Source organism: Mesocricetus auratus, unplaced genomic scaffold (assembly GCF_017639785.1).
Source record: "Mesocricetus auratus isolate SY011 unplaced genomic scaffold, BCM_Maur_2.0 Super-Scaffold_100025, whole genome shotgun sequence".
Classification (NCBI taxonomy): domain Eukaryota; kingdom Metazoa; phylum Chordata; class Mammalia; order Rodentia; family Cricetidae; genus Mesocricetus; species Mesocricetus auratus.
Genome location: NW_024429206.1, coordinates 93,319 through 117,757, shown reverse-complemented (window position 1 = coordinate 117,757; position 24,439 = coordinate 93,319). Strand labels below are relative to the sequence as shown.

At 49.0% G+C, this 24,439-nt stretch overlaps 1 protein-coding gene across 3 annotated transcripts in view; it reads right to left on the bottom strand.

Annotated features, from left to right (window-relative positions):
- The window catches only part of Arhgef18 (Rho/Rac guanine nucleotide exchange factor 18), a 101,810-nt gene that overhangs the window by 62,493 nt on the left and 14,878 nt on the right, over positions 1-24,439 (bottom strand). For 2 of the 3 annotated variants that reach the window (XM_013124647.3, XM_040731135.1), the window contains exons 3-10: positions 12,814-13,076; positions 11,300-11,450; positions 7,944-8,058; positions 7,022-7,079; positions 6,408-6,452; positions 5,697-5,774; positions 5,300-5,402; positions 4,608-4,749 (exon numbers count right to left, since the gene is read on the bottom strand). In XM_013124647.3, the coding sequence (XP_012980101.2) occupies positions 4,608-4,749; positions 5,300-5,402; positions 5,697-5,774; positions 6,408-6,452; positions 7,022-7,079; positions 7,944-8,058; positions 11,300-11,450; positions 12,814-13,076 (955 nt within the window). Of the gene's footprint in view, positions 1-1,301; positions 1,418-4,607; positions 4,750-5,299; positions 5,403-5,696; positions 5,775-6,407; positions 6,453-7,021; positions 7,080-7,943; positions 8,059-11,299; positions 11,451-12,813; positions 13,077-24,439 lie in introns of those variants that run through there. The other variant, XM_005085252.4, reaches the window with a different exon arrangement.

The following is a 24,439-nucleotide window of genomic DNA, read 5'->3' as shown; positions in this document are numbered from 1 at the left end:
TTTAGAAGTCCTCGTCCCTACCCCAGAGAAGGGCTTAGGAACCAACAAGAGTAACAACAGGGACAAGTTTAAATCCTGATCCAATCCAAATCATCCAGACACCCAACTCCCCTGAACTCACCGACAATCTAGGATTGCAGGTGAGATGGCTCAGTGGACAAAAGTATTTGGCAGCACAAGCCTCGTAACCCTAGTTCGAATCCCAGACTCACATAGAAGTGGAAAGAGAATCTACTCCAAAGTCGTCCTCTGGCCTCCGGCACCCGCACTCACACACATGACGCACACACACCAGTCCTCCGGGTCTGGAAGCGGGTCCATATGCACAGGTTATATAACAGTTGAGCGCCGACCATATGTCAGACTCTCCACTAAATCCCTTTTACGTTTTACCTCACTGAACCCACATCTAGTCCTTACTCTCATTTTAACGAGAAGACTGAGACTTGGTGATGTTACATGTCGCAGAGAGGATAGAACTGGGACCAGAACCCTAGGTCTGATGAGACAGAGACGTCTCTCCCTACAGTTCAGACGCCTGCAAAAACAAAGAAAAAAAAACACCTAACCCCTTCATCTTCAAATCGCCCTCCCTCATCAAGCTGTGTGCACGCTCCCAGCAAGAAATGGAAAGGCCCTTGAACGCTGCAGCCCCGGATTCCAACGCCCTCAAAACAGAGAAGAGACGGAGGAGGGAGACGCGCTGCTTCTGTGATAAACTTGGAAGAACTTTCCCCCCTCCTGGTCAGCCGTTTCTTCCACCAGGCTACAGGTAATTAAAAGAGAAGATAAGGAGAGGACAGCAACAACAAAACGCTCAATTTGGCTGCGAGCAATCAAAGTTGCAGCGCACCTGCTGAGTTCTCAGCCCGGAAGGAATCTCGAAAGCAAGAAACGAAACACTCCCGGTTTGCACGCAAACGCTCGCAGGCAAGGGTGTCAAGATTTCCGGAGGACCTAAAGTGGTGCAAGGGATTGCTGTGGGGGTCACTCCACCCTTGACCCGGCCCTGGTGTCCCCAAGCTAGGAGCAAAGAGCTGCACTTTATTGAGTGGCTTTTCTCTCTCCTTTCCAGGAAAGGTGGCCGCAGCGTCCACGGCGCTGGGACAGGGTTGTTGGGTATGGTCTGCACCACTGTACCCCACATTCTCCACTTGGAAACCCCTTGTATGAAGAGGTCACCTGCACGGGAGGCGTGAACGGCTCTGAGGTACCTTTGGGAGTGTGCTGTCTAGCAAATAGTTCCCAAAGGGTCCCCGTCCCCGGTTCCTGCGCCGCGAAATTCGCCCCGGCCCCCTCACCTCCGCAGGGTCCCTCACAGGCCGCTCTCTGCCCTGCTGGCTCCTGGGTCGCTCCCACAGCCTCCGCCCGGCCTCCCAGGAGCCGGAAGCGGTGTGCTATGCGAGATCAAGCTGCGCGTGCGTAGGCCGTCCCCAGGGGGCGGGGTCCGGAAGGGGGCAGGGCCTCGCCAAGAGGTGACTCCTCCAGGCACCTGGGACTTTGGGACTTTGCACTTGGCTGGGTCTATCGTTTTTATCAACCTCAGCCCTCAACATGCGTGTGTACCGGTACACCCAACACTCGTGCACACATGTGCCCACACACGTGCAGACACACGTACACATCACACGCACAAACGCCTAGAAAACAGGAAAAAGAACAGAAAGCAAAAGAGTTACCACGAAAATCCCCGTGTCGGGGTGGGCACACTTGCCAAAGCAAACAAAGGTGGGAGTTTTCTTCGTTGAGGCTCAATTTCCTCGTCTATGAAGGAGATGGAAAGGTAGATGAGGGCACCTCACAAGGAGTTAGGTGTTTGCCACAAAAAATGCTCAGCACGCCGGGCGGTGGTGGCGCACGCCTTTAATCCCAGCACTCGGGAAGCAGAGGCAGGCGGATCTCTATGAGTTCGAGGCTGGGCTGGACCGACAGCCTCCAAAACAATACAGAGAAACCCTGTCTCGTAAAACCAAAAAAAAAAAAAAAAAAAAAAAAAAAAAGTGCTCAGCACAACAAAGCTGGCCCTTGCTGCTATCTGCACAAAATCTCCAGGATCACAACCTTCCATTCAGGAAATTGGAGGTTGCAGAAACTGTTGACCACCAAGAATGTATTTGTTGGGGTTTGCTTATCAACTGGCTCTGGTAGGCCACCCCTGTCAATCTGCTTTGCTCACTGTTGGATTGTCTAGCTCAAGGATAAGCCGTTTCTCTAAAGAACTCTCCCAGAAAACAGTTCCGGCTCTGCCGAACATTCTGTAAATGACTCACTTCTACCATTGTTTCCTAAATGCAGCAGCAGGCAATCTGTACAGAAAGGGAGGCTGAAGATGTAGCTCAGTAAGTAGAGTGCTTGCCTAACATGCATGAAACCCTTGGTTCCACACCCAGCACCACATACACTGACTGTGGTGATGCATGACCGTAATCCCAGAAGAACTGGAAGTTTGGGTCATCTTTAGCTACATAGCAAGTTTGAAACTTGAGGGCAGCCTGGGCTATGTGAGACCCTTTCTGAAAGAAAAAAGTGGGGAAGGGAGAGAGAAAGGGTGATGGGGAGGCCACTGGGTGGAGGGAGAAGAGGAAGAAAGGAGAGAAGAAAAAGAAACCATGACATCACACCTACTCAAAAGTAGGAAGACAGCAAGTTCAAAGTCTTCCTGGACTACTGAGTGAGTTCAAGGGCAGCCTGGATAACTAAATAAGAGTCTGTTTCAAAAAGTAAAAAGAAGGCTGGAGGTGTGTCTCAGAGGTAGGGTACCTGCCTAGAATCCCCCAGTAAGATACTGGGGGCAAGGTACAGCACAATACTGGCTTATGTGTTGTGTCTCCTTGGTCTCATCACCATTACAATGAATAGTAATAGCCACAGGCAGAACACCCATAGTTATTTAATTAGGAAAATGACACTTTGAAAGAAGAGGAGGACAGGATGATGAAGAAAAGCCTGTCACTCAGGTGTTCTGGAGGCTCCAGGTCTGTTGTTCTTACTTCAAAGTCTATGCACACCCTACGGCCTCCTAGCAGTCTCAGATAACTGGTTCTCACCTGGGGATACTCTGCCCAGCACTAACACAAGAGATTTGACAATGTTTGGAGACTTTTTGCCACAACATTAGGCTAGGCAGGTACTGTTAGTGCCTAGTGGATTGAGGTCATTGTTGTAAGAGTTACTTGGCCCCCAAGGTCAATGTCCTGTACTTGAACCTTGGACTTGCCTGAGTCTTGATTATAAATACTCTGTGGTTTGAATTCTTGCTATAAACTGTATTCTCTCTCTCTCTCTCTCTCTCTCTCTCTCTCTCTCTCTCTCTCTCTCTCTCTCTCTCTCTCTCTCTCAAACAAGATAGGTTGGCCTTGAATTCTATCTAGCCTACTTCAGTGTTGAACTTCTGATACTCCTACCTCTCCACCTCCTGAGTTCTGGGAGAATCAGACCATGGCTCAGTAAAGAAGCTTGCCACCAAGCCTGATCACCTGAATTCTATCCCCGGAACCCACATGGTGCCAGAAGAGAACTGAGAACTGACCTCTGTACACACACACACACACACACACACACACACACACACACACACACACCAAACAGAAAACAAAAATAAACAAAATGCAACTCAAACAAACGTCAAGCCCTTCCACATGTGGTCTTAACTCACAATGAGCTTCATAATATACTAGGTTGAGTCCCTACTCCAAAGTGATGATGGGTCCTTAAAGGAGGGGAGATTGGAGTCTGACCTGATGACACAATCAGTAAAGTCACTGTTCTTGGGAGCACAAGGACCTAAGTTCAGTCCTCCAGAACCCATGTAAAATAATAAATAAATAAAGATGCACGCGGGGCACAGTGCTTGTAATCCCACTAGGCAGAGAGAGATAGGAGGACCCCTGGGGCTTTCAGGCAACAGCAAGTTCCAGGTTTTGTGAAGACCTTGTCTCAAAAAATGGAGAGTGACAGAGGGAAATACCCAGAATTAATCACTAGCCTCTGCACGTGTGTGAACACATGTGCATACATGTCCCTGCATGTACCTGTGCACACATCACACGTAAAACAAGATGGAATGGCACATAAGGTAGGACTGCCAAGACTGTCCTTTGGCGTATATACATGAACACCTATCAGTGCACACAGGAACAAACACACACAAGACATAAAGATAAAAGAGAAGAGTTTGGGACCCCAATGTGCACATCAGGAGAACATTGCAGGATGATGCTGTCACAAGCTGTAGCGCTACCAGAAGCCAGAAGAAACCTGACTTCCTGTACATACCTTGACCTTGGCCAGCCAGGTCCCAGAACTGTGACGGAATACATTTCTGAGATTTTAGCCAGTAAGTGCCAGGCATTTTGCCACCACATCAGATAAATACCTGCATGAGTCGAGGTCCTGCTGGATTTTTACGAGGCCAAAGCTGAGTTAGGGAGCTTAGTCTCCATCCTCAGTGACTGACTGGTCCCTCTGCTTCTCTCCAGGTGGCTGCGGACGCACGCTCACACCGGTGAGAGTGAAATAGAGCCAGAATGTACCAGAGAGAATGGAGGGACACACGGAAGAAAGAGGGCTGACACCCTCACTGGGTGGATAGATGGGGCTGGACTCACCTGAACTCAGCAAAGGTTTGCCGCACAGAGGACAGTTAGAATGGCCCAAGAAGGTTCCTCGAACCAGCTGGTGCCCATTGACACACTCCCGCCTCCCTGGAGCATCCTGGGTCTTATCCTTTAGGTGTGCAGGGCTCTTCCCCTGCATGAGACAATGATGGATCTCAGGACATCTTCTGCGTGGTGTGGTGTAAGCCCCTCAATACACACGAGTGGCCAGGCCCCGCCCTGAGGACCGCCAAGCACCAGGTTCCACCCACAACACACTCTCACTGCTCTCATGGCTGGACCCAGCCCCTGCCCTACAGAGTAAAAACGCGCAAGCTCTGGACTTGAACTTCCATCAATCTGCACCCTGGAAATAGCCACCCCCAGCCCCCACAAGAAATCCTGTATAAACCCTGCCTTCTGTTCAGTGCTTCTCACCTGAGCAGAGACAGCCACCCTCCTGGGTTTTCCCCACATCTCTTGTGTGAGGTTTGTTGTGGGGTGTGACTTTGTGGTATTCCTTGGCTCCCGCCTGCCGAGATACCTTTCCCTTCAGAGCTGTAACATTTCACATCTGGCCCTTTCATGTCCTCCACCTCCCTGTATCCAGTTCTGGCTTGAATCCCAGGGTTCCTTTGTCAAGGCGACCTTACCTAGCTGGACAAAGAAGAGAGAGTCCCCCGGGTTCCAGCTCAACCCCTCACCTTCTCCTTCTGCCTGGTGACCCTGCTTCGGAGGGAGCTCAAACTGCGCTTCACTCTGGTGCTCTTGTCTGTCTTCTCGTTCTTGCCAGGACCATCCTCACTCCTAGAGGGTGGGAAGGAGGTGACAAAGGGCTCCAGGCCATTCTGAGGCAACTCTGGGAGGTGCTCCAGGAATCTGTCTACCCCTTGATGTGACCTGTTTGGAGTTCCCAATTCCCTATTGTTCCTTCCCTTTTTTCCTTCTCCTCTTCCCCTTCATCCCCCCTCCCCTCACTCTGCAGTCAGTCCTTGAACCCGTGATCATCCTGTCTCAACCTTTGCTCTCCAGGTGAAGTCAGCTCTTAGGGGACTTGGTGTGAAAGTCCTACTGTAGCCACCAATGGCAGCTTGTGCTTACTCAGACAAGAACTCAAACCAGGTGAGGCTGGAGTGGGCTCCTCCAGGGCTGGTGGACATGTGAGCTCGCTGACGGGCCCTGTAGGAGCAGAGGAGGACAGACATCTAGGTTCCCAGGCAGCTCAGTCCTTATCCTTTATTTCTGCATCCCCAGGGCTTCAGGCGCATCCTGTGGATCCTGTCGGGGGCCCATGACAGCAGGCTGTCCAGCAGAGGGCGGTGGTACTGTGTCTTGGACCAACCAGCATGTCAGGAAAGTTTTCTGACAGATTTTAGGAGACAGACGCCTTTTCTCCTTTGCTTCATTCTCTGTTAGGGTTCCTTCTTCATCTCTGCATCCTCCTCTTCAGCATCCTCCCCTTCCTCCTCTTTTTCCTTTTCTTCCTCCTCCCCCTGGCCCCCTCCCTGTCTCATTCTTAACCTCCTCCTTCCGTCCTTCCTTCTCCTCCTTCCTTGGCAGAGTCTCACTACATAGCTCAAGTTAGCCTTAAACTCACAGTCTTCGTGCTTCATCGGTCTCCCAAAAGTTGGGGTGGCAGGCAAGTATCATCACAACTTCCTTCTCTCTACCAGATCCCTGTGACTACTCCTCCTATGCCCATTCTCATCCCCTCACACCCCTCTCCTCCAGGGTAAATACCCCCCTGTTTCCCCCTAACTGCCCCCTGTCTGTCTTCTCCCTAGCCTTCATACCTGCTCCCTTCCCACTTACCCATGGTACTGTCGAAGTTCCTGAAGGACTTGTTGCACTATCAACCTAGGGAAGGGTGGATTATAAACATATGCGCCATGACCAGACCCTAAGGCCCCATGCACACCCTAACTGGGTGCCCTGAAGACCCCATGGAGTCTTCCTCCTGGGCAAAGGCTTGTTTGGGAGAGAAGCCCCATTATGTGAGACAAAGCCAGATTAGGCTAGCATGGTCAATTACTTTTAAAAAAAATTGGGGAGGGGGTTTGAAACAAGGTCTCATGTGTTTCAGGCTGACCTTCAACTTACAATCAGCTGAGGATGGTTTGACCTCTTCCTACTTTCCTGCCTCCACCCACTGAGTGCTGGGATGACAGGTAGACACTACCTCATGCCTGGTCTATGTAGTACTAGGGATGGAACCCAGTGCATGCGAGGTGAGCCCTCTACCAAATGAGCCCCAGCCCCAGCCATGGCTGCTCACAGGCAGCAGTCACATTCTCTGGCCCAGCCTCTACCCGCCTCCCCCTACCCAGTCCGCTGGGCACTCCTGCCTGCTGTGGGGCAAGCCCTCTACCCGCCTCCCCCCACCCAGTCAGCTGGGCACTCCTGTCTGTCGTGGGACAGACACTCACACATGGTCTGGTTCCACGTGATCCTTTTCCAGGCTCTCCAGCACAGGTGGTTCAAGGCCTAGAATCAGCCCCCAGCACAGGGGCCATGGGAATGAGCAAGGGTCCGGCGCTACACCTGCCTACACCAGCCCCGGAAGCACAAGAGGCTGAACATATTAACACTAGCAGTCTCTCAGGGAGGAGAGACAGGAAGAAGCCCTGGACCAGGGACTGTCTTGACGTGTCTATGCAAACTTAGCAGACTCTCCCAGGCACCCCCAGGAGCCACACTCACTGTTCCTTCTTTCAGAGGAAAGGCAAGGAGGCTCAGACCCACTCAAAAAGCAGGATTTGTATGAGTGACAACAGAGAAGTGTAGTCTTTGGATAGAGATTCAAAGACAAAGAGGGAAATAGAGTCAGAGCTGGAGAGGGAGGGAGGGAGAGTGAAAGAGGGCAAAAGAGAGGATGTAGAGAAGAGAGAGGTGGAGAGAACAATGGGGAGGGGAGAGAGGAAAGAAGGGGAGAGGGAAGGAGGGAGGGGCAAAGAGGGGCGGGGCAGAAGATGGCTCAGCAGGTAGAGGCGCTTGCTACCCTGGACTCACACAGTGGGAGGAAAGAATCAACTCCACATGTGTGCTGTGTATATGCACATTCTTCTCAACACATCACACACACATTATTAATAATAGTAAGAATAAAATAAAAAAGGAGGAAAGGAGAGAGACGGAGAGAGAGAGGGAGGCACAGAGAGGAGGAGGAAGCTGAGTACCCACAGACAGGCAGATGGCAGACATTGGAGGCCACAGCCTCTTCTGGACCCATCAGGCTGCCCACTTCCTTCCCCAGTGACGCCGTGGTCCCTCCATAGCTCCTGTCATCCCCGGGGCCCAGTTGGGGCGCCACCCATGGAGTGCTTCCCTGTCTCAGCCAGGCCTGGCTACCTTGCACAGGTGCTGGGGACTCCTCTGAGCCAGAAGCCAGTTCCAGACAGCTGATCTCCTCACAGGACACAGGCACTGACTTGGATCTTAGCCTTTTCTCAGGGCTGCTACAATCCTGTGGGGGGGAACAGGATTAATTGCTCTGCCCCAGGTCAGGGGCACCCTGGGGTACTACACTTCTTCCCCCACCTCCAACTGCCAGCCACATCAGGGCCTTTATGCAATCAGACTGTGAGTCTTTCCCAGAACCCTGAGTTATATTTGAGGCTGTGGTAACTCAAATCCATATGAATGGAAATCCCCCCAACCATGGGTCATGTTTAGGGACAAAGGTGTCCGGGACACAGGCAATACATTCCCCAGGTGTCTGAGACACATTCTCCCTGGATGCAGCCCCCAACCATGTTTTCCTTCCATTGAAAGCTGCACCCTAGGTTTGGATTCTCTGTGCCTGACTGGGGCTTCAGACAAGGGAACAGGCTCTCTCTCCTTCCCCTAGCCCACTGGTAACACTTATGGCCAAGATTCTCATTCTCTCTCTCTCTCTCTCTCTCTCTCTCTCTCTCTCTCTCTCTCTCTCTCTGTCTCTCTCTGTCTGTCTCTCTCTGTCTCTCTCTGTCTCTGTCTCTGTCTCTCTCTGTCTCTCTGTCTCTCTGTCTCTCTGTCTCTCTGTCTCTCTCTCTCTCTCTGTCTCTCTCTCTCTCTCTCTCTCGTGTGTGCACACACACATGCACATGCACACACATGCTTGTGTGCACATGAAGAGAGCAGAGAACTGTGGGAGGTATTCCTCAAAGTGCAACTACCAGTTTTGTTTCAGAGAAGATTGCTCACTGACCTTGTAAATTAGGCTGTGCTGGTCAGCGGGTGAGTCCCAGGGGCCCTCCATGCCTCTGCCTTCACAAGGCTGGGATTACAAGCATGCCTCACCACAGCTGGCTTTTTCTACGTGGGTCCTGGGTATCCAACTCAGAGCCTTGTGCTTGTAAAGCAGACACTTTTCTGATGGTGCTGTCTTTCCAGTCCCATGAGTCTCCTTTGATGGGAACATGTCTATCTTAAGAGAAGACCCTTTGATCCTGGGGTAGTGCCAGATGTGGCTATGGTGTGTCCTATCTGAAACTCAGGTTGGAGTTGAATCCCCATTGTGGGGTATTAAGGGGATGGAAATCTAACCATCTGACTCTAGACATAGTCCTTGGGGAGGAGACTAGGGTTGCATTAATGCTGTTTAGGCTGGAACACCCTTGGGTGCAATTTTTTGTGTGTGTGACAGGCTTTCACTGAGTAGCCTTGGCTACTTGCAGCTCACTCTGTAGACCAGTTTGATCTGGTCTCAAATTCAGAGGTCCACCTACTTCTGCCTCCTGAGTGCTGGGATTAAAGGTGTACACCACCATGCCCATCCCACCTTTAAAGATTGTGTATGTAAACTGGGCCATGGTGGTACACACCTTTAATCCCAGCACTCAGGAGGCAGAGGTAGGAGGATTTCTGAGTTTGAGGTCAGCTTGGGCTGCAGAGAGAGTTCCACGACAGCCAGGGTCACACAGAGAAACTTCAACTTATTCACGTACAGTGCATGTATGTGCTTGTGTAGCTACGTGTGTGGAGGCCAGAGGTCAATACTGAGTGTTTTCCTCACCGTTCATCTTATACTTAAAATTTTAATTAATTAATTTGTGTTTTTTGTGTGTATAGGTGTGTGTTTGTATTTATATGTGTGTATAGGTGTGTGTATTAGTAGGTGTGTAGAAGCATGCGCTTGTATTCATATGTGTGTAGAGGTGTGTGTTTGTATTTGTAGGTATGTAGAGGTGTGTATTTGTATGGGTGTAGTGGTGTGGGTTTGTATTCATAGGTGTGTAGAGGTGTGGGCATGGTTACATGTGGAGGTTAGAGGACAATTGGGATTGAATTTAAGTGATCAGGAGAGGTGGCACGTGCCTTTACTCCCTGGGCCTTCTCACTAGCCCTCCACTTGATTTTTATGTATTTATTTACTTTTGGAGGCAGCATTTCTCACTGAGTGTCACTGAGTCTGGATTCATCAGCTGGGCTACGTCAGCTGACCAGTGAGCTCCAGGGATCACGTCTCACCCCTGCCCATGCCCCTTCTTTTTTTTTTTTTTTTTTTTTTTTTTTTGGTTTTTCGAGACAGGGTTTCACTGTGGCTTTTGGAGGCTGTCCTGGAACTCTCTCGGTAGACCAGGCTGGTCTCGAACTCACAGTGATCCGCCTGCCTCTGCCTCCCGAGTGCTGGGATTAAAGGCGTGCGCCACCAACGCCCGGCTTGCCTGTGCCCCTTCTGACACAGGGCCTCTCTATATTGTCCTAGCTATCCCGGAAGTCACTATATAGACTGGCTTTGAATTCACAGAGATCTGTCAACCTCTGGCCCCAAATGCCAGAATTAAAGGCATACTCCATCATGTCCATGCCCAGCTTCCTTAGCAGAAGTCCACTAGAAAGCCTGTCTCAAAAGATGGACGGCACTGAGGAATGACATCCAAGGTTATTCTCTGGTTTCCCACCCTCTTTCCACCCTACATGCTCCAACATGAACATGTGTGTGCTTGAGTGTACTCTCATGCACACATATATGCACACACCCATGCATGCACAAGATGGTAGACGGACACTCCCTGTCTGCTGCTTTGTAATGTACTGAACCTCTAAGGACCACCAGATGAGAAAGTCATCACCAAACACAACCCTTGACCTTGGACAACTAAAACAAACCTCTTTTTTCTATAATACACCTAGCCTGTGGTATTGTTGCACACACACACACACACACACACACACTATCGCAAATATGTCAGGGCCCAGAGATGTCACAGCCACGGGCCAAATTAGGGAGATCCCTCTTCCTGCCCTCACAGTGACCAGTGACTCCTGCTAGCTATGGGGGAGGTGCTCCCTCCCACCCATCACACTGGCATCGAAGCCCAGAGGGGTGCCTGATGGGTTTGTCCTTCTGTGTATATGTTTCTCTTACTGATTGATGAATAAAACACTGTGTGTCTAGTGGCCAGGCAGGAAGGATAGGCTGGGCTACCAGAGGAGGAGAATTCTGGGAAGTGTACATACAGAGGAGTTTCAATGTGAGACTGGGAAGAGAGGAACGTGAGGCATTCTCCAGCAAGCCAAGACCATGTGGAAATACATAGATTAATAGTAATGGGTCAATAATTAAGACAGCGTGAGCCAATAAGAAGCCCTAGTCACTGGCCAACAGTTTAATAATTAATATAGTGTCTCTGTGTGTTCATTTGGGGCAAGGCAGCTGTGGAACTGGGTGGAAAATCCCATAACAGGTGCCTACTGTGGGGATTGGCATAGGTTCTGCCTACCTTACTTGAGGGGTCTGCTGGGATCTCATTGTCAGGTAAGCATACTTGGGTCCAAGACTTCTGCCCCTCTCCAGACAGATTCAGAGCAAGGCTAGCCAGAGTCCGGGGAAGACAGGCTCCTTCGTCTACCGTGGAGGCATCAAGGCTAAGCCTGAGGGAAGAGCAGATATTGGAGCTTTAGTGGATGGTATCCACCCGGCCATGGCTTTAGGGACCCAGAGGCAGGAGGGAACTCACAGGGATGTTTCCAGGTCAGGGAGAGGGGAGGGGCACACAAAGGGCTCCAAATCTCCCAGTATCAGGGGAGTCTGCATCTTCAGGGAGATTCCCCCCCTTTCTCTTTTTTCTATGATAGTTTCCTTTCTTCCTCCCTCTCTCACTTCTTCCTTCTCCCCTCCCCTTCAGTATTGAGGGTGGAACCCAGGGCCTCACGCATACATGCCAGGTAAGCACTCTACCATAAATCTACGCCCCTTGGGAGGAGTTGAGGCACACCCAGTGTAGGGTGGGGGTGACCAGCGTCCCTCTACTTTTGATGCTGCTACTGTGGTGGCCACTCATCTGTGTTTTGATCATATGTGAGTCTGTAGCATGCAGGTTGGGGGCAAATTTTGTGTAAACACCCCACCGCTTACAGGCCATCAGGCATGGGTTTAACAGGGTTGAGTGTGAAGCAAGTAGGTCCTGTGTGTACACATATGTGCGTTTGCATGAGCAGGAATCTACACACGTATGCTCACGTATGTTTGTGAGAGCACATATTTGGGCTGCCTCTAGCAGTGCAGGCACTTCGCTGGCCTTGTGTGGTGTGTTTGTGAGTGCAGGAAACTGCACATACAGGTTCACACATGTTGAAGCTTCCCCTTCGGAGGGAAGGGGAACCCTCAGAAACTCACAAGAAAGCTCAAGAACCTGATGTTGTATGAGACCTTCACACATAGTTGCTGGGAGAGAAGACACTCTTTGGTGGAGCTGCCTGCAAGTTGTGCAGGGAGGCCCAGCCATGCAGCTGTTGTGAGTCAGTTGGCATTCATGATGGAGCTGCTTTATATATATGTAGTTTATTTTTATTTTATTTGCATTGGTGTTTTTCCTGTATGTATGTCTGTGTGGGGGAGTCAGATCTTGGAGTTGCAGGCAGTTGTGAACTGCCATGTGGGGGCTGGGAATTGAACCCAGGTCCTCTGGAAGAACAGTCAGTGCTCTTAGCCACTGGGCTATCTCTCCAGCCCCACAAGGCTGCTTCTGAGTTATGTACACTCAAGTAATTAATGCCTCATCCAAACTCCTGTAAGCAACTCCAATGAAGTCAGTTCTCTGAGGTGGACTTGGATGGACTGTCACTGGTGCCCTATCCGGGGTGAAGAGATGTTTGTTTACATCTCCTCAGCAAAAGTCACACAGCTGGGTAACAGGCGGGACCGCACTATGTCCTGAGAACTGGCTGTGGTCCCTCAGATTCCTGCCCTGTGGCATCCCGGAAGGTGCCAGTGGTGGTGGTGGTGGGGGCTGACCTTCGACAACTCTCTGAGCAACTCCGTGGCCTCTCCCAGCTTCGTCTCTGAGGCAGGGCTGGGTTTGCTGCATCGCTTGAGCCGAGGGTCTCTCTTCTGGCTTCTTTTCTGGGGGTCTCAGGATCCATAGCCACTTCAGACTGATGGTGGTCAGAAGGGGCCCCTAAGCCCAGATCCCGGAGGTACTCGCTGCCCTGAAGGGCTCCCATGTCCAAGCTGAAGTCTTCTGTGCTCTCGCTAAGGTGCCTTGGGAGACCATCTTCCTGTGGGTTGGGAAAAGAGGCTGTTGGTCAAGGGGTCCCTGGACTCAAGTGCCCACCCCTCAGCACACAGCTGGGCTCATCTTCCTCTTGTCCAATGGGACCTATCTCTGCTGTGGTATGTTGTGGTGGTTTGACTGGAAATGGCTTTCCATCTTGCTTTGGTCCAGTATTTCCTCATTATGCTCCCTTTCCTTCTTTTAGAATGGTGATGCATATTCTGTGCCATTGCATGTTGGAAGCATGTGATCTGCCTTTTTGGTTTCTATTTTATAGGGGTTTTTGGTTTTACAGGAGGTTATAGTTAGACTGCCACGAGTCTCAGAAGAGACCAGACTTGTAAACAATGTTGAGACTGATAGACTATGGGGACTTTTGAAGTTGGACTAAATACATTTTACATTATAGTCTGACTATCAGCCTATGGTAGTTTGAATAAGAATGGCCTCCTCATATGTTTGAATGCTTAGTCACCAGGGAGTGGAAACAGTTGAAAGGATTAAAAAGATCAGGAGGTGTGGCCTTGTTGGAGGAAGTGTGTCACTGGGGGCGGGCTTTGAGGTTTCAAATAAGTCCAGAGTCTGTCTCTGCTACCATGATGATAATGGACTAAACCTCCAAAACTGTAAACAAGTCAGTTAAATGTTTCTTTTATGAGCTACCTTGGTCATGGTGTCTCTTCACAGCAATAGAACAGTGGTAGGACATATGCCTAGCCTGGGCTCAAGGCTTCATTTCCCTGAAAGTCTTCCATGATGAATCTCTGTGCTTCTTAGCCAGAGCCACACATCACTTGGCTGTATGCAGAGGCCACATTTTACTAGTGTGTGAGCGTGAGCGTGAGTGTGAGTGTGTTCCTCTCTGTGGAGGAACAGTGCCCATGTGTATGTGTGTGTAAAGGTTAGAGTGTCAATCCTGTGTAGCCTTCCTCAGGGTCTTAGTTTCATTTCCTGTTGCTGTAATAAAATTCTCTGTCTAATCAACTTCAGGGAGAAAGGGTTTATTTGGCTGGCAGTTCCAGGTTGTAGGGATGGTACCACCTCATGTCAGTTTCCCTCCTCAGCAATTACAGTCACCACAAGAGGCTAACCCAGTGTAGACAACCCTTTATGAAGTCTCTGTTCCCAATGTTTCTACACTGTGTCAATTAGACAATCAAAAATAACTGTCCACCTTGGTTTTTGAGACAAGGTCTGTCAGAGACCTAAAACGTACCCATTTGTCCATGCTGGTTGGCTAATGAGATCTGTCACCCCTCTCAATACTGAGATTACAGTTTATGCTACTACTCCAGGCTGTTCTGGTTTTGTTTGTTGGGTTTCTGTTTTTTCCCCTTTTCTTTCTTTCTTTCCTTCTTTCTTTCTTCCTTCCTTCCTTCCTTCCTTCCTTCCTTTCTTTTTTTGAAACAGGGTTTCTCTGTGTAATAGAGACCTGGCTCTTCTGGAACTCACTCTGTAGACCAGGCTGATCTTGTACTCACAGAAATCCACCTGCCTCTGCCTCTGCCTCCAGAGTGCTGGGACTAAGGTGTGTACCACTACCATCCGGCCAAGCTGGTCTGTTTTATGCTGTCTCCTGGTATTGAACTCAGGTCCTCATCTTGCACTATACCAGTGAGCCATCTTCCCAGCCCAGACTACATTTTGTTTATTTGTCTTTTGGCTCTTGTAGGTAGTTGCCAAGGACAGGGTCACACAGATCTCTTTCAATGTTTTTCTTTGTTTTGTTTCTTAGACAGAGCTTTGCTGGACTCCTCTGTCCTAGTGGCCCCCATGCTGGGATTACAGCCAAGGAGTACCCCAACTGAATCTGACTCTACTTTCAATTATTATATCATCTTTTACATTTATTTGTTTTATCGTGTGTGCTTCTATATCAGAGGACAACTTGTAGGAGTCTGATTTCTTCTTCTACCATGTGAGTCCTGGGAACGGAACTCAGGTCATCAGGGGTTGGTGGCATGTTCCCCTACCTACTGGGCCATCTTGCTGGCCCTATTTTCAGTTCTTTTACACATATACCTGGAAGCAATATTACTACCTTTTAAAGTGGTTCTCTGTTTAAGCTTTATGGAGGTGAGGGACTAGGGAAGCACTCTATCACTGAGCTACGTGTGTGTGTGTGTGTGTGTGTGTGTGTGTATTCACCTGTATGTGCACATGTTTGGGTGTCTTTGTCTATCACTCTCCACCTTAGTTTTGGTGACACAGGGTCTGTCACTGAACTAGAGCTCATGGTTTGGGCTAGGCTGGTTGGGCAGTGATCTCCCTGTTTCTTCCTCCACCCCAAGTACAGGAATTTTAGATATACACCATCATGCCTGGCTTTTTATGTGGATTCTGGGATTTGAACTCAGGTCCTCATGTTTGTACAGCAAGAACAGCTTTAAAAACTGAACCCACTCCCCAGCCCACTCCTTCCCCGTCCTTAAATGCCAAATCCAATTTTCAGTCGGTCTCTTTCTAAATGTGTGGCTGTGGCTGGACCAGAGCGACCTTGCGCTTGCTTTCCTGAGCCATTGGCTGCAGTCTCCTTTCAGATCTCGCTCTCCCCTAGATTGCTCTATTCTTGTTCCTGAAGTCTGGACAACCTCGTGTGGACTCCTGTCTTTTTCACCATTGCTTCCCCACAAGGTTTCCTACTATCTCTGCTTTTCATCTTCCCATAAATATAAACACGTCAGGATGGGCTCTGGGCTGGTGCTGGCTCCCTCCTTTTCCAGTGTCTGGCCTCTCTCATCCCAGGCAGAGGTGGGAGCCTGGCCAGAGCTTGGGAGGAGGGTTCTGGGAATCTAAAGCACAGCCTGTCCCAGCTTCTAGCCAGCAGGCACCCTGGAAGAAGGGAAAGCCCTACCCCTCCTTTGCCTGGAAGCTGCAACACTTTTTCAGACTCATTTCCCTGGGTGAGAAAAGATGGGAGCCCGTCCGCTGGGGGCCTTCCCAGAGACCTAATTAAACAGTGTGTTCCAGGCCTGACACCCTGCAAGAGGATCTAGGAAATCTCTGCTCCTGCTCCCCAGACTCTGGGAGCCTTGGGTTGTGCCCCCCCCCATCCTCCCACCCAAACACACTACATTTCTGCTCAGTCTACATAGAGGTAAAACATCCTAGGCTTCCCTTGGGCTACCACATGCTCGCTCATAGTGTACACAGACACACTTTGTTTCTGCAGTGCTGTGGGTGGGACCCAAGACCTTGAGCATGCTAGACAAGTCCCTCTGTGACTGAGCCACACCCCCAGCCCCTCATGGGGAGCTCTAGGCGGCACTTCCTGCTCAATCCACAATTTACTCCTCACTTTGGAACTGGTAGGCAGTCCCTCTGCCTTTGAGCCACACCTCCAATTCTTGGGTGTTTTTTTTTTTTTTTTAAGAAAGGTCTTACCATTAGGCACAGACTAGTTTGAAACTTGAGATTCTCCTGTCTGCATTTTCCAAATCATAAGTAGGTTTTTATTTTTAAAATGTAAATACTTATTTCATAAGCTTTTAGAGATAGCTCATCCAAACAACTTCAACTATACAATGTCTCTGCTCCTATTTTGCCATGCAACAAAGTGTCCGAGTTTCAACAAACTCGCCAATCAAAGCTGAAGAGTCTTCATCTGCAAACCAAAGTCTGAAGGCTCCAAAAACAGTTGAGCCCTGACATGCTAATGCAAGTGGAAAATTCCTCATGTGACAGATCACAATCAAAATGTGGTGATGGGCACCAGAAAAATGTCTTGCAAGTTAAAGCATTCACTGCCTAGCCTGACAACCTGAGTTTGGCCCCTGAGAACCACAAGTGTGACACTGGAACAGAATACATAAAAAAAACATTAAAAAATGAAAAATAAAACAAAACAGACTAGAGGGGAGACTCAGCAGTTAGAAGCAAGCATTGCTGTCACAGAGGACCTGAGTTCAGTGGTCATCACCTATATGCTGCCAGAACACAACTGCACACAGTGCACACTAGCCTGGGACTCCAGCTACGAAAGATCTGTTGCCCCCTGTTGGCCTCTGTAGTTACTGCAATCATGTGCACAAACCTGCACCCATATAGGCTTAATTTAAAAGTACCCCCCAACACACACGCGCACACACACACACACAGAGAGAGAGAGAGAGACAGAGACAGAGACAGAGACACAAAGTAGATGAAAAACATTCAGATCATGTGTATTAACTATACATGAGATATCAGTGAATCCAAGATCTAGATGAGGTTCCATCCCCATTTCATTAGGTATACACAAATATTCCCAACCTGGAAAAGTCAACAGTCAGGGCTGGGAGACAGTCCTGTTGGTAAAGTACTTTCTCAACAAGAATGAGAATCTGAGTTTGATTCCCAGCATCCACATAAAAGTAAAAAAAAAAAAATCTATAACCTTATCGACTGGGAAGGGCAGGGACAGGGTCTCTAGACAGCCACCAAAGTCCGCTCAAATCCTCTTGGGTTCAGTGACAGATCCTGTCTCAAAAAATAAGGTGGAAAACAATTGAGGAGTATAGTCAATGTTGACCTCTAGTGGAGTGATTTCAATAGGAATGGCCTCCCAGTGTTTGAATGATTGGCCTATAGGGAGTAGAATTATTAGGAAGGGTGACCTTGTTGGACTAAGTATGGCCTTGTTGTAGGCAGTGTGTCACTTGGGGGCCAGCTTTGAGGTCTCATAGATGCTCAAGCTATGCCCAGTGTGGGACAGTTCACTTCTGCTGCCACGATGATCAAACATAGGACTCTCAGCTCCTTCTGAACCATGTCTCACCATGACGATAATGGACAGAACCTCTGAAACTATAAGACAGCCCCAATTAAATGCTTTCCTTTTTAAGAGTTGCCATGGTTATGGTGTCTCTCCACAGCAATAGAAACCCTAAGACAGAAGTTAGTACCAAGAGTTGTAATAGCTGGTTTTGTGTGTCAACTGGACCCGGTCATCAGAGAGAAAGGAACCTCAATTGGGGAAATGCCCCCATGAGACCAGCTTTAAGGTATTTTCCCAATTAGTGATTAAAGGGGAAGGGCCCATCCCATTGTGGGTAGTGCCATCCCTGGGCTGGTGGTCCTGGGTTCTATAAGAAAAACAGGCTGAGCAAGCCATGAGGAGCAAGCCAGGAAGCAGCACCCTTTCATGATCTCTGCATCAGCTCTTTCCTCCAGGTTCCTGTCCTGTTTGGGTTCCTGTCCTGACTTCCTTCAGTGATGAACAGCAATGTGGAAGTGTCAGCCAAATAAACCCTTTCCTCCCCAACGTGCTTTTGGTTGTGGTGCTTCGTGGCAGCAGTTTAAATTCTAAGACATTGGAACCAGCATAGTGGGGGCATTGCTGTGACAGATCTGACTATGTTTTTGGGAGGATTGAGGGAGGACTTTGGAACTCTGGCCTAGAAGAGCGGTTGAGTGATAAGAGCTCTGTGGGATCTGGGAAGATAAGAATGTTGACAGCCATGCAGAGGATGGAGGCCTGTCTTGTGAGGTTTCAGAGGGAAGTTTAAACATTCTAGCAGGGCCATTTGTTATTTTGAATTAATATCCTATGGTTCTGGTTAGCTGGGGCTAAAGAATCAGCTGTGATTAACAAGATACCAGAACTACTAAAGCAAAACTTGGCTTTGCTGGGATACTGGATGCTGGTTGGCTGGAGCTAAGAAATTAGTAGTGGTTAAGAAGAGAACAGCACTTGGTAGTGGTGGTGCATGCCTTTAATCCCAGAACTTAGGAGGCAGAGGCAGATGGATCTCTGTGAGTCTGAGGTCAGCCTGGTCTACAGAGCGAGTTCCAGGACAGTCTCCGAGAGAGAGAGAGAGAGAGAGAGAGAGAGAGAGAGAGAGAGAGAGAGAGAGAGAGAGACAGACAGACAGACAGAGACAGAGACAGAGACAGAGGGACAGAAACAGAGACAGAGACAGAGACAGAAAACCACATCATTGAGGTGAAAGTTGAAATCTGGGAAGTGTTTCCTGAAAGCACAGAGAAGCTGGGTTCCAGAGATGATCAATGTTGTTAAAATGTCTAGGTTTACCCAGTAACGAGACACGAACCGTGACTCAATGATCCCAAGTGGAGTTTATTGGTAGACAGGGAGGGAAAGGGGGGTGAGAGGTAACCAACCCCTGCAGAGCTGAGAGAGAGAAAAGATATGAGAGAGAGAGAGAGAGAGAGAGAGAGAGAGAGAGAGAGATGAGAGTAAGAGAGGAGATGACAGTAAAAGAGTAAGAGAGAGTAAAAGAGTAGGAGAGTGTAAGCAGGCAGGGGTCAGTCCTTTAAAGGGGTCCTTTGCACCTGCATGGTTCTCACAGAACTCTGGGCTGGCCAGAGTGCTGCCTGAGTGCATCCTGCCAGGTAACAGGGCAGGCCAGCGCAATGCCTGAACCTTTCAGTCAAGGTTGTACTTCACGCTGGCAGCCAGATTTGGTCATGTGTAAGAGTCACCCAGGTGGTACTGCTTTTGAAGGCTGAAGGGGTCACAGAGAGCAACTGAGGCTGGGCACTGCGAGAGGCCAGGAGATGCCACTGGTGAAGGTGCAGCCTTGGTGGCAGTTGAAGGCCAAGGACTGAAGGCTCATGTGAAGCTGAGCTTGGCACCATGGAAAGAGCCTCTGTGAGGCTGTTGGTGAAAGTGCAGCTTAGTAGCAGCAGAAGACCCCGGTGTGTTGGAGATGCCCGTACCACGGATGACCAGCAGCAGCAGCAGCAGTGGAGTGGAGCCAGCCAGAACCTAGACAGCTGTGTGTGTGGCGGAGGGCACAGCTGGAGAAGTGACCCAAGCCCTTTGGAAGAGCCTGGGAGATTGGGAGTGGATCCCAGTCTTTGGAAGGGTGAAATTTGGTTTCGCTTTTATTTGACTGTGACTGTGCCTTGATTTTTCCCTCTTGAAATAAGAAAGTACTTTACTGGAGCCCCCAGTTGAGAGATTTTGCATTTGAAAAAACTTTGTATTTTAAAAGAGATTGGCAGACTGGAGAGATAGATCAGAGGTTAAGAGCACTGGCTGCTCTTCCAGAGGTCCTGAGTTCAATTCCCAGCAACCACATGGTGGCTCACAACCATGTGTCATAAGATCTGGTGATCTCTTCTGGCCTGACATACAGGCAGAATATTGTATACATAATAAATAAAAATCTTTAAGAAAAAGAGATTGGCTATTTTAAAGGGATTGAAATTTTAATGTGTTTGAACTTGTAAAGACTGTAGGACTTTTAAAGTTACTTATGTTTTTAATGTGAGATCGTGGGGATGAATAAGAAAGGAAGGGTTGTGGCTTGATAGTGATAGTGTCAACTTGACACACAAACATCTGGCATCCACATGCATGGATGTACATCCACATAGATGCATGCACATATACACACAAATCTAAAAACCACACGTGGCGCCTCATACAAGACTCTGTATCAGCAAAGCCTCACACATGCCCAGAAGTCATGCCTGGTGGTACATATCTAAAGTCTCAGCACCTGGGAGGTGGAAGCAGGAAGATTAGGAGTTCAAGGCCCTCTTTGGTTACTTAGTGAGTCTGAGGCCAACCCTGCTCAGAGAATCAAGAAAACAGGGGACCAGTGTTCATACTCTCAAATATACCTAAAAACAGCTCCACTGTAATCCCAATATTCGGGGGTGGGGTGGAGTGCAGAGACAGACAATCCCCAGAGCAAGACAGCTAGCAGAGATGGTAAGCCTCGGGTTCAGTGAGATACCCTGCCTCAATATGTAAGGTTACAAATGATTGAAGAAGACACCCATCATCAACGCACACACACACACACACACACACACACACACACACACACTCACACACTCACTCACACACACCGGAACAAAGAAAAGTAGTCCCCGCAGTTTTGAGTAGGTGCACTTAGCTTGCTCTGTGTGGGCGCTGGGTTGAATCTGGAGTGTGGCCTGCTAGTGCATGCCCTTCCACTGACCTACATCCCAGCACCCTTTAGCTTTTTCTTTCTTTTAAGACAGGCGTGTGATGCTTGGTTTTAATTGCCACCCTGACAACTGAGAAGGACTCGGAGGAGAGCCTCAGTGAGGAAGTGGGTTGGCCTGAAGGTGTGTCTGTGGGGATCATCTTAATGTCAGTTACTTGATGTGGGAAGACCCAGCTTACTGGGGATGACATAGCTCTTTAGGCAGAGTAGAGACACTGAAATGAGGACAAACAAGAAAGCAAGTGTCCTTGCTAGTTTTGATTGTCAGCTCGTCACAGCCTGAAGTCGACTTGGAAGACAGAGCTTCCATTGAGGAATAGTCCAGAATGGTCTGCAGCCATACCTGTGAGAGATTAACTTGACTGATGGGTGTGAGAGGGCCCAGCCCACTGTGGGCAGCACTGTTCCTAGGAACATGGACACACACACACACACACACACACACACACACCACATATCTGACTTCTTTATGCACCCAAACACATACATATATGCCATATACATTCCACATATAGACACAACACACTCGCACGCATGCATACATACACAAAAACACATGTACACATACACACATACAGGCATTCAGGCACACACATACATGTACACAAGCATGGGTACAGGAAGAAAGGAAGATTGGTTGGGGTTGGCACAGCCTCCTCCCACCCTCACTCACAAGGCTGAGTGTTCATCTGTGCCCTATATTTTTCTACCACCATGTCATCTATCCCTCTGCTCATGTCCCAGAAGAGAGAGAGAGAGAGATGTGGAGAGGCCCTGATCCTTCAGGGGCCAGGACTACATTACAGTCTTAGTACCATACTAATTTCTTCTGGTCTCTCTCATGTGGGTCAGTTCTTGAGTCTCTGTGTCCCCCTTGTACAAATGAAGGGAGCAGACAGACAAATAGTAGTATTATTTAGTCATGACAGTCCTAGCTTCATTTCTGTCATTGTGATAAAACACCCCAACAAAAAAGTAACTAAGGGGGGAAAGGGATTGTTTTAACTCACAGTTCCAGGTCTGTAACACAATTAATAAAAACCCCAGGGACAGATATTGGGGTTCAAGCTGGAGATCAGAGAAAGCAAATCACTCAGCCACTAGCTATTATTTCTACCTCAGCCCAAAATGGGTGATCCTGTCTCCAAAAATCCTCAGAGTGCAGTTCTGACTGCACTGCTCTCCACCAAGCCTCAGACTGCAATCCTCTCAGTTCCCGTCTCCTCCTGCCTTATGTTCCTCTCTCTGCCCAGTCATATCGCTCCTGTCTCCACACCGCTGGAATTAAACTTTGTGAGAGCTCTGTTTCTCTTTTAGACTGGATCAATTTCATGTAGCTCAGTGTGACCTTGAACTAACAGAGATCCATCTGCCTCTGTCTCCCCAGTGCTGGGATTAAAGGTGTGTGCCTCCACTGCCTGGCTCTGTGGCTGTGGCTAGCTTTGCATTTTGATCCCCAGTAGCTTTATTCGATCATAAACAATATATAGCCACGCAGGTCATAGTCTATCACAGGCACAGAGTCACAGTGACATCACATCCACAGTTGAGAGCAGAAAGGAACGAATGAATGAATGTTTGCATGTTTGCTGCTAGCACCATTTCTTCACCCTTATACAGCCCCATGGGAATGGTGCCACCTTTAGTGGACTGTGTCTTTCCACACCAGTTAACTTTGCTCTTTCAGACAGGGTTTCATGTGTAGCCCTGGCTGTCCTAGAACAAGCTCTGTAGTTAGTTTCAGGCTGGCCTGATCCACCTGTCTCTGCCAACTGAGTGCTGGGAGTGTGTGTGTGTGTGTGTGTGTGTGTGTGTGTGTGTGTGTGTGTGTGTGTGTGTGTGGTATGTAGGTACCGGTGGAAGCCAGAAGAGGGCATTAGATCAGATCCCCTGTAGCTGTAGTTACAGTCAGCTGGGAGCTGTAGGATATGAGTGCTGGGATCTGAATTAGGCCATCTCTCCAGCCCCATCAGCTAACTCAATTGAGACAACAATTCCTCCACAGTCATGCCTACAGCCCAACCCAGTACAGGCAGTCTCTACTTAGACTGTCTTGCATGGTGACTCTAGGTTGGCAAAGACAGCTAGCTCTCCTTAGTTGACTAGACATGGGCAATTGCCACTGAGATAGGTAATATTAACAGTCAACCTGACCATTATAGAATCATCTGGGAGGTGGGCCTCTGAACATGCATGTAAGGGACTGTATTTTTTAAAAGTTAATTTTTTATTGCTTAAGAATTTCATACATGTATACAATATGTTTTGATTAAGTCCATGCCCCAATCTTTTCCCTCCAATTCCTCCTCTATCCCTACCACTACTCTTCTCTCCCAACCTAATGTGTCCCCACCCCTGCCTGAGTCCACTTACTACTGTGGCCAGTGTGCTCAGGGGTGTGTGACCATCTACCAGACCACAGGCAGCCTCTAGGGTGCATCACTGAAGAAAACTGGCTCTCCTTCCTCCAGCAGCCACCAGTTGCTAATAGCCTCTCAGCTAGCTGTGCGGGGCTTCCTGAGCCCTCCACCGTGCATGCTGGGATTTTGGATTTTGCTGCCTTCATCTTATGAGGGTCTTGTACCACTGTGAGTTCATGTGTGCAACGACCCTGTCAAGTCACACACTATTTTGTTGAAGACATCCATTACTTCTGGCTCTTACAATAAATGTTTCTGTCCCCCCTCCTGAGGTGTCCCTGAGCCTCAGAGGGAGGGAGTATGGTGCAGATGGATTATTTTAGTTGGGTTACTTGAGCTGGGAAGACCCATCTTAACCATTGATGGGACTGTTCCCGGATGCTGGACTCTTACAGGTGGAGAGAGGCTGAGCACCAGCCTATTACTCCACTTTCCTGAGGGTGACCGCCTCAAGTTCCTGCTGCCTTGACAGCCCTGCCATGATGGAATGTGTTCTTGAACTGTGAGCTAAATTAAACCCTCTCTGCCTCTTGGCGTTTGTCAGTGTACTTTGTCACAGCAAGAGGAAACAACTCTAAGACAGGTGCCCAGGTGCCCTATGCTAGGGGACTGCCAGCTATGGGTCCTATGCCTGAATTGCATCCTTCTGGAATGACAGCTGAAGTGGTGATTTGCTGTGGCTTGGGCGTGGTTCGTGTCCACAGGGATCACATATTAGAAACTTGGTTCCCAGAGTAGCACTATTCGGTTGAGCTTTTAAGAAGTGGAGCCTGTGCCAAGCACTAGGCAGGCAGAGCCATGCAGATCTTTGTGAGTTACAGACCAGCCTTGCCTATGCAGTGAGTGCCAAGCTAGTCAAGGATACACAGTGAGATACTGTCTCAAAAAAAAGTTTGGCAGTATTGGGAGATCATTGAAACAATTGGGAATGTTCCTTGGGAAAAGACTGTAGACCCCGGACTCTCTGGCTCCAACTGTGTGTGTGTGTGTTTGTGTGTGTGTGTGTTTTTGTGTGTGTGTAT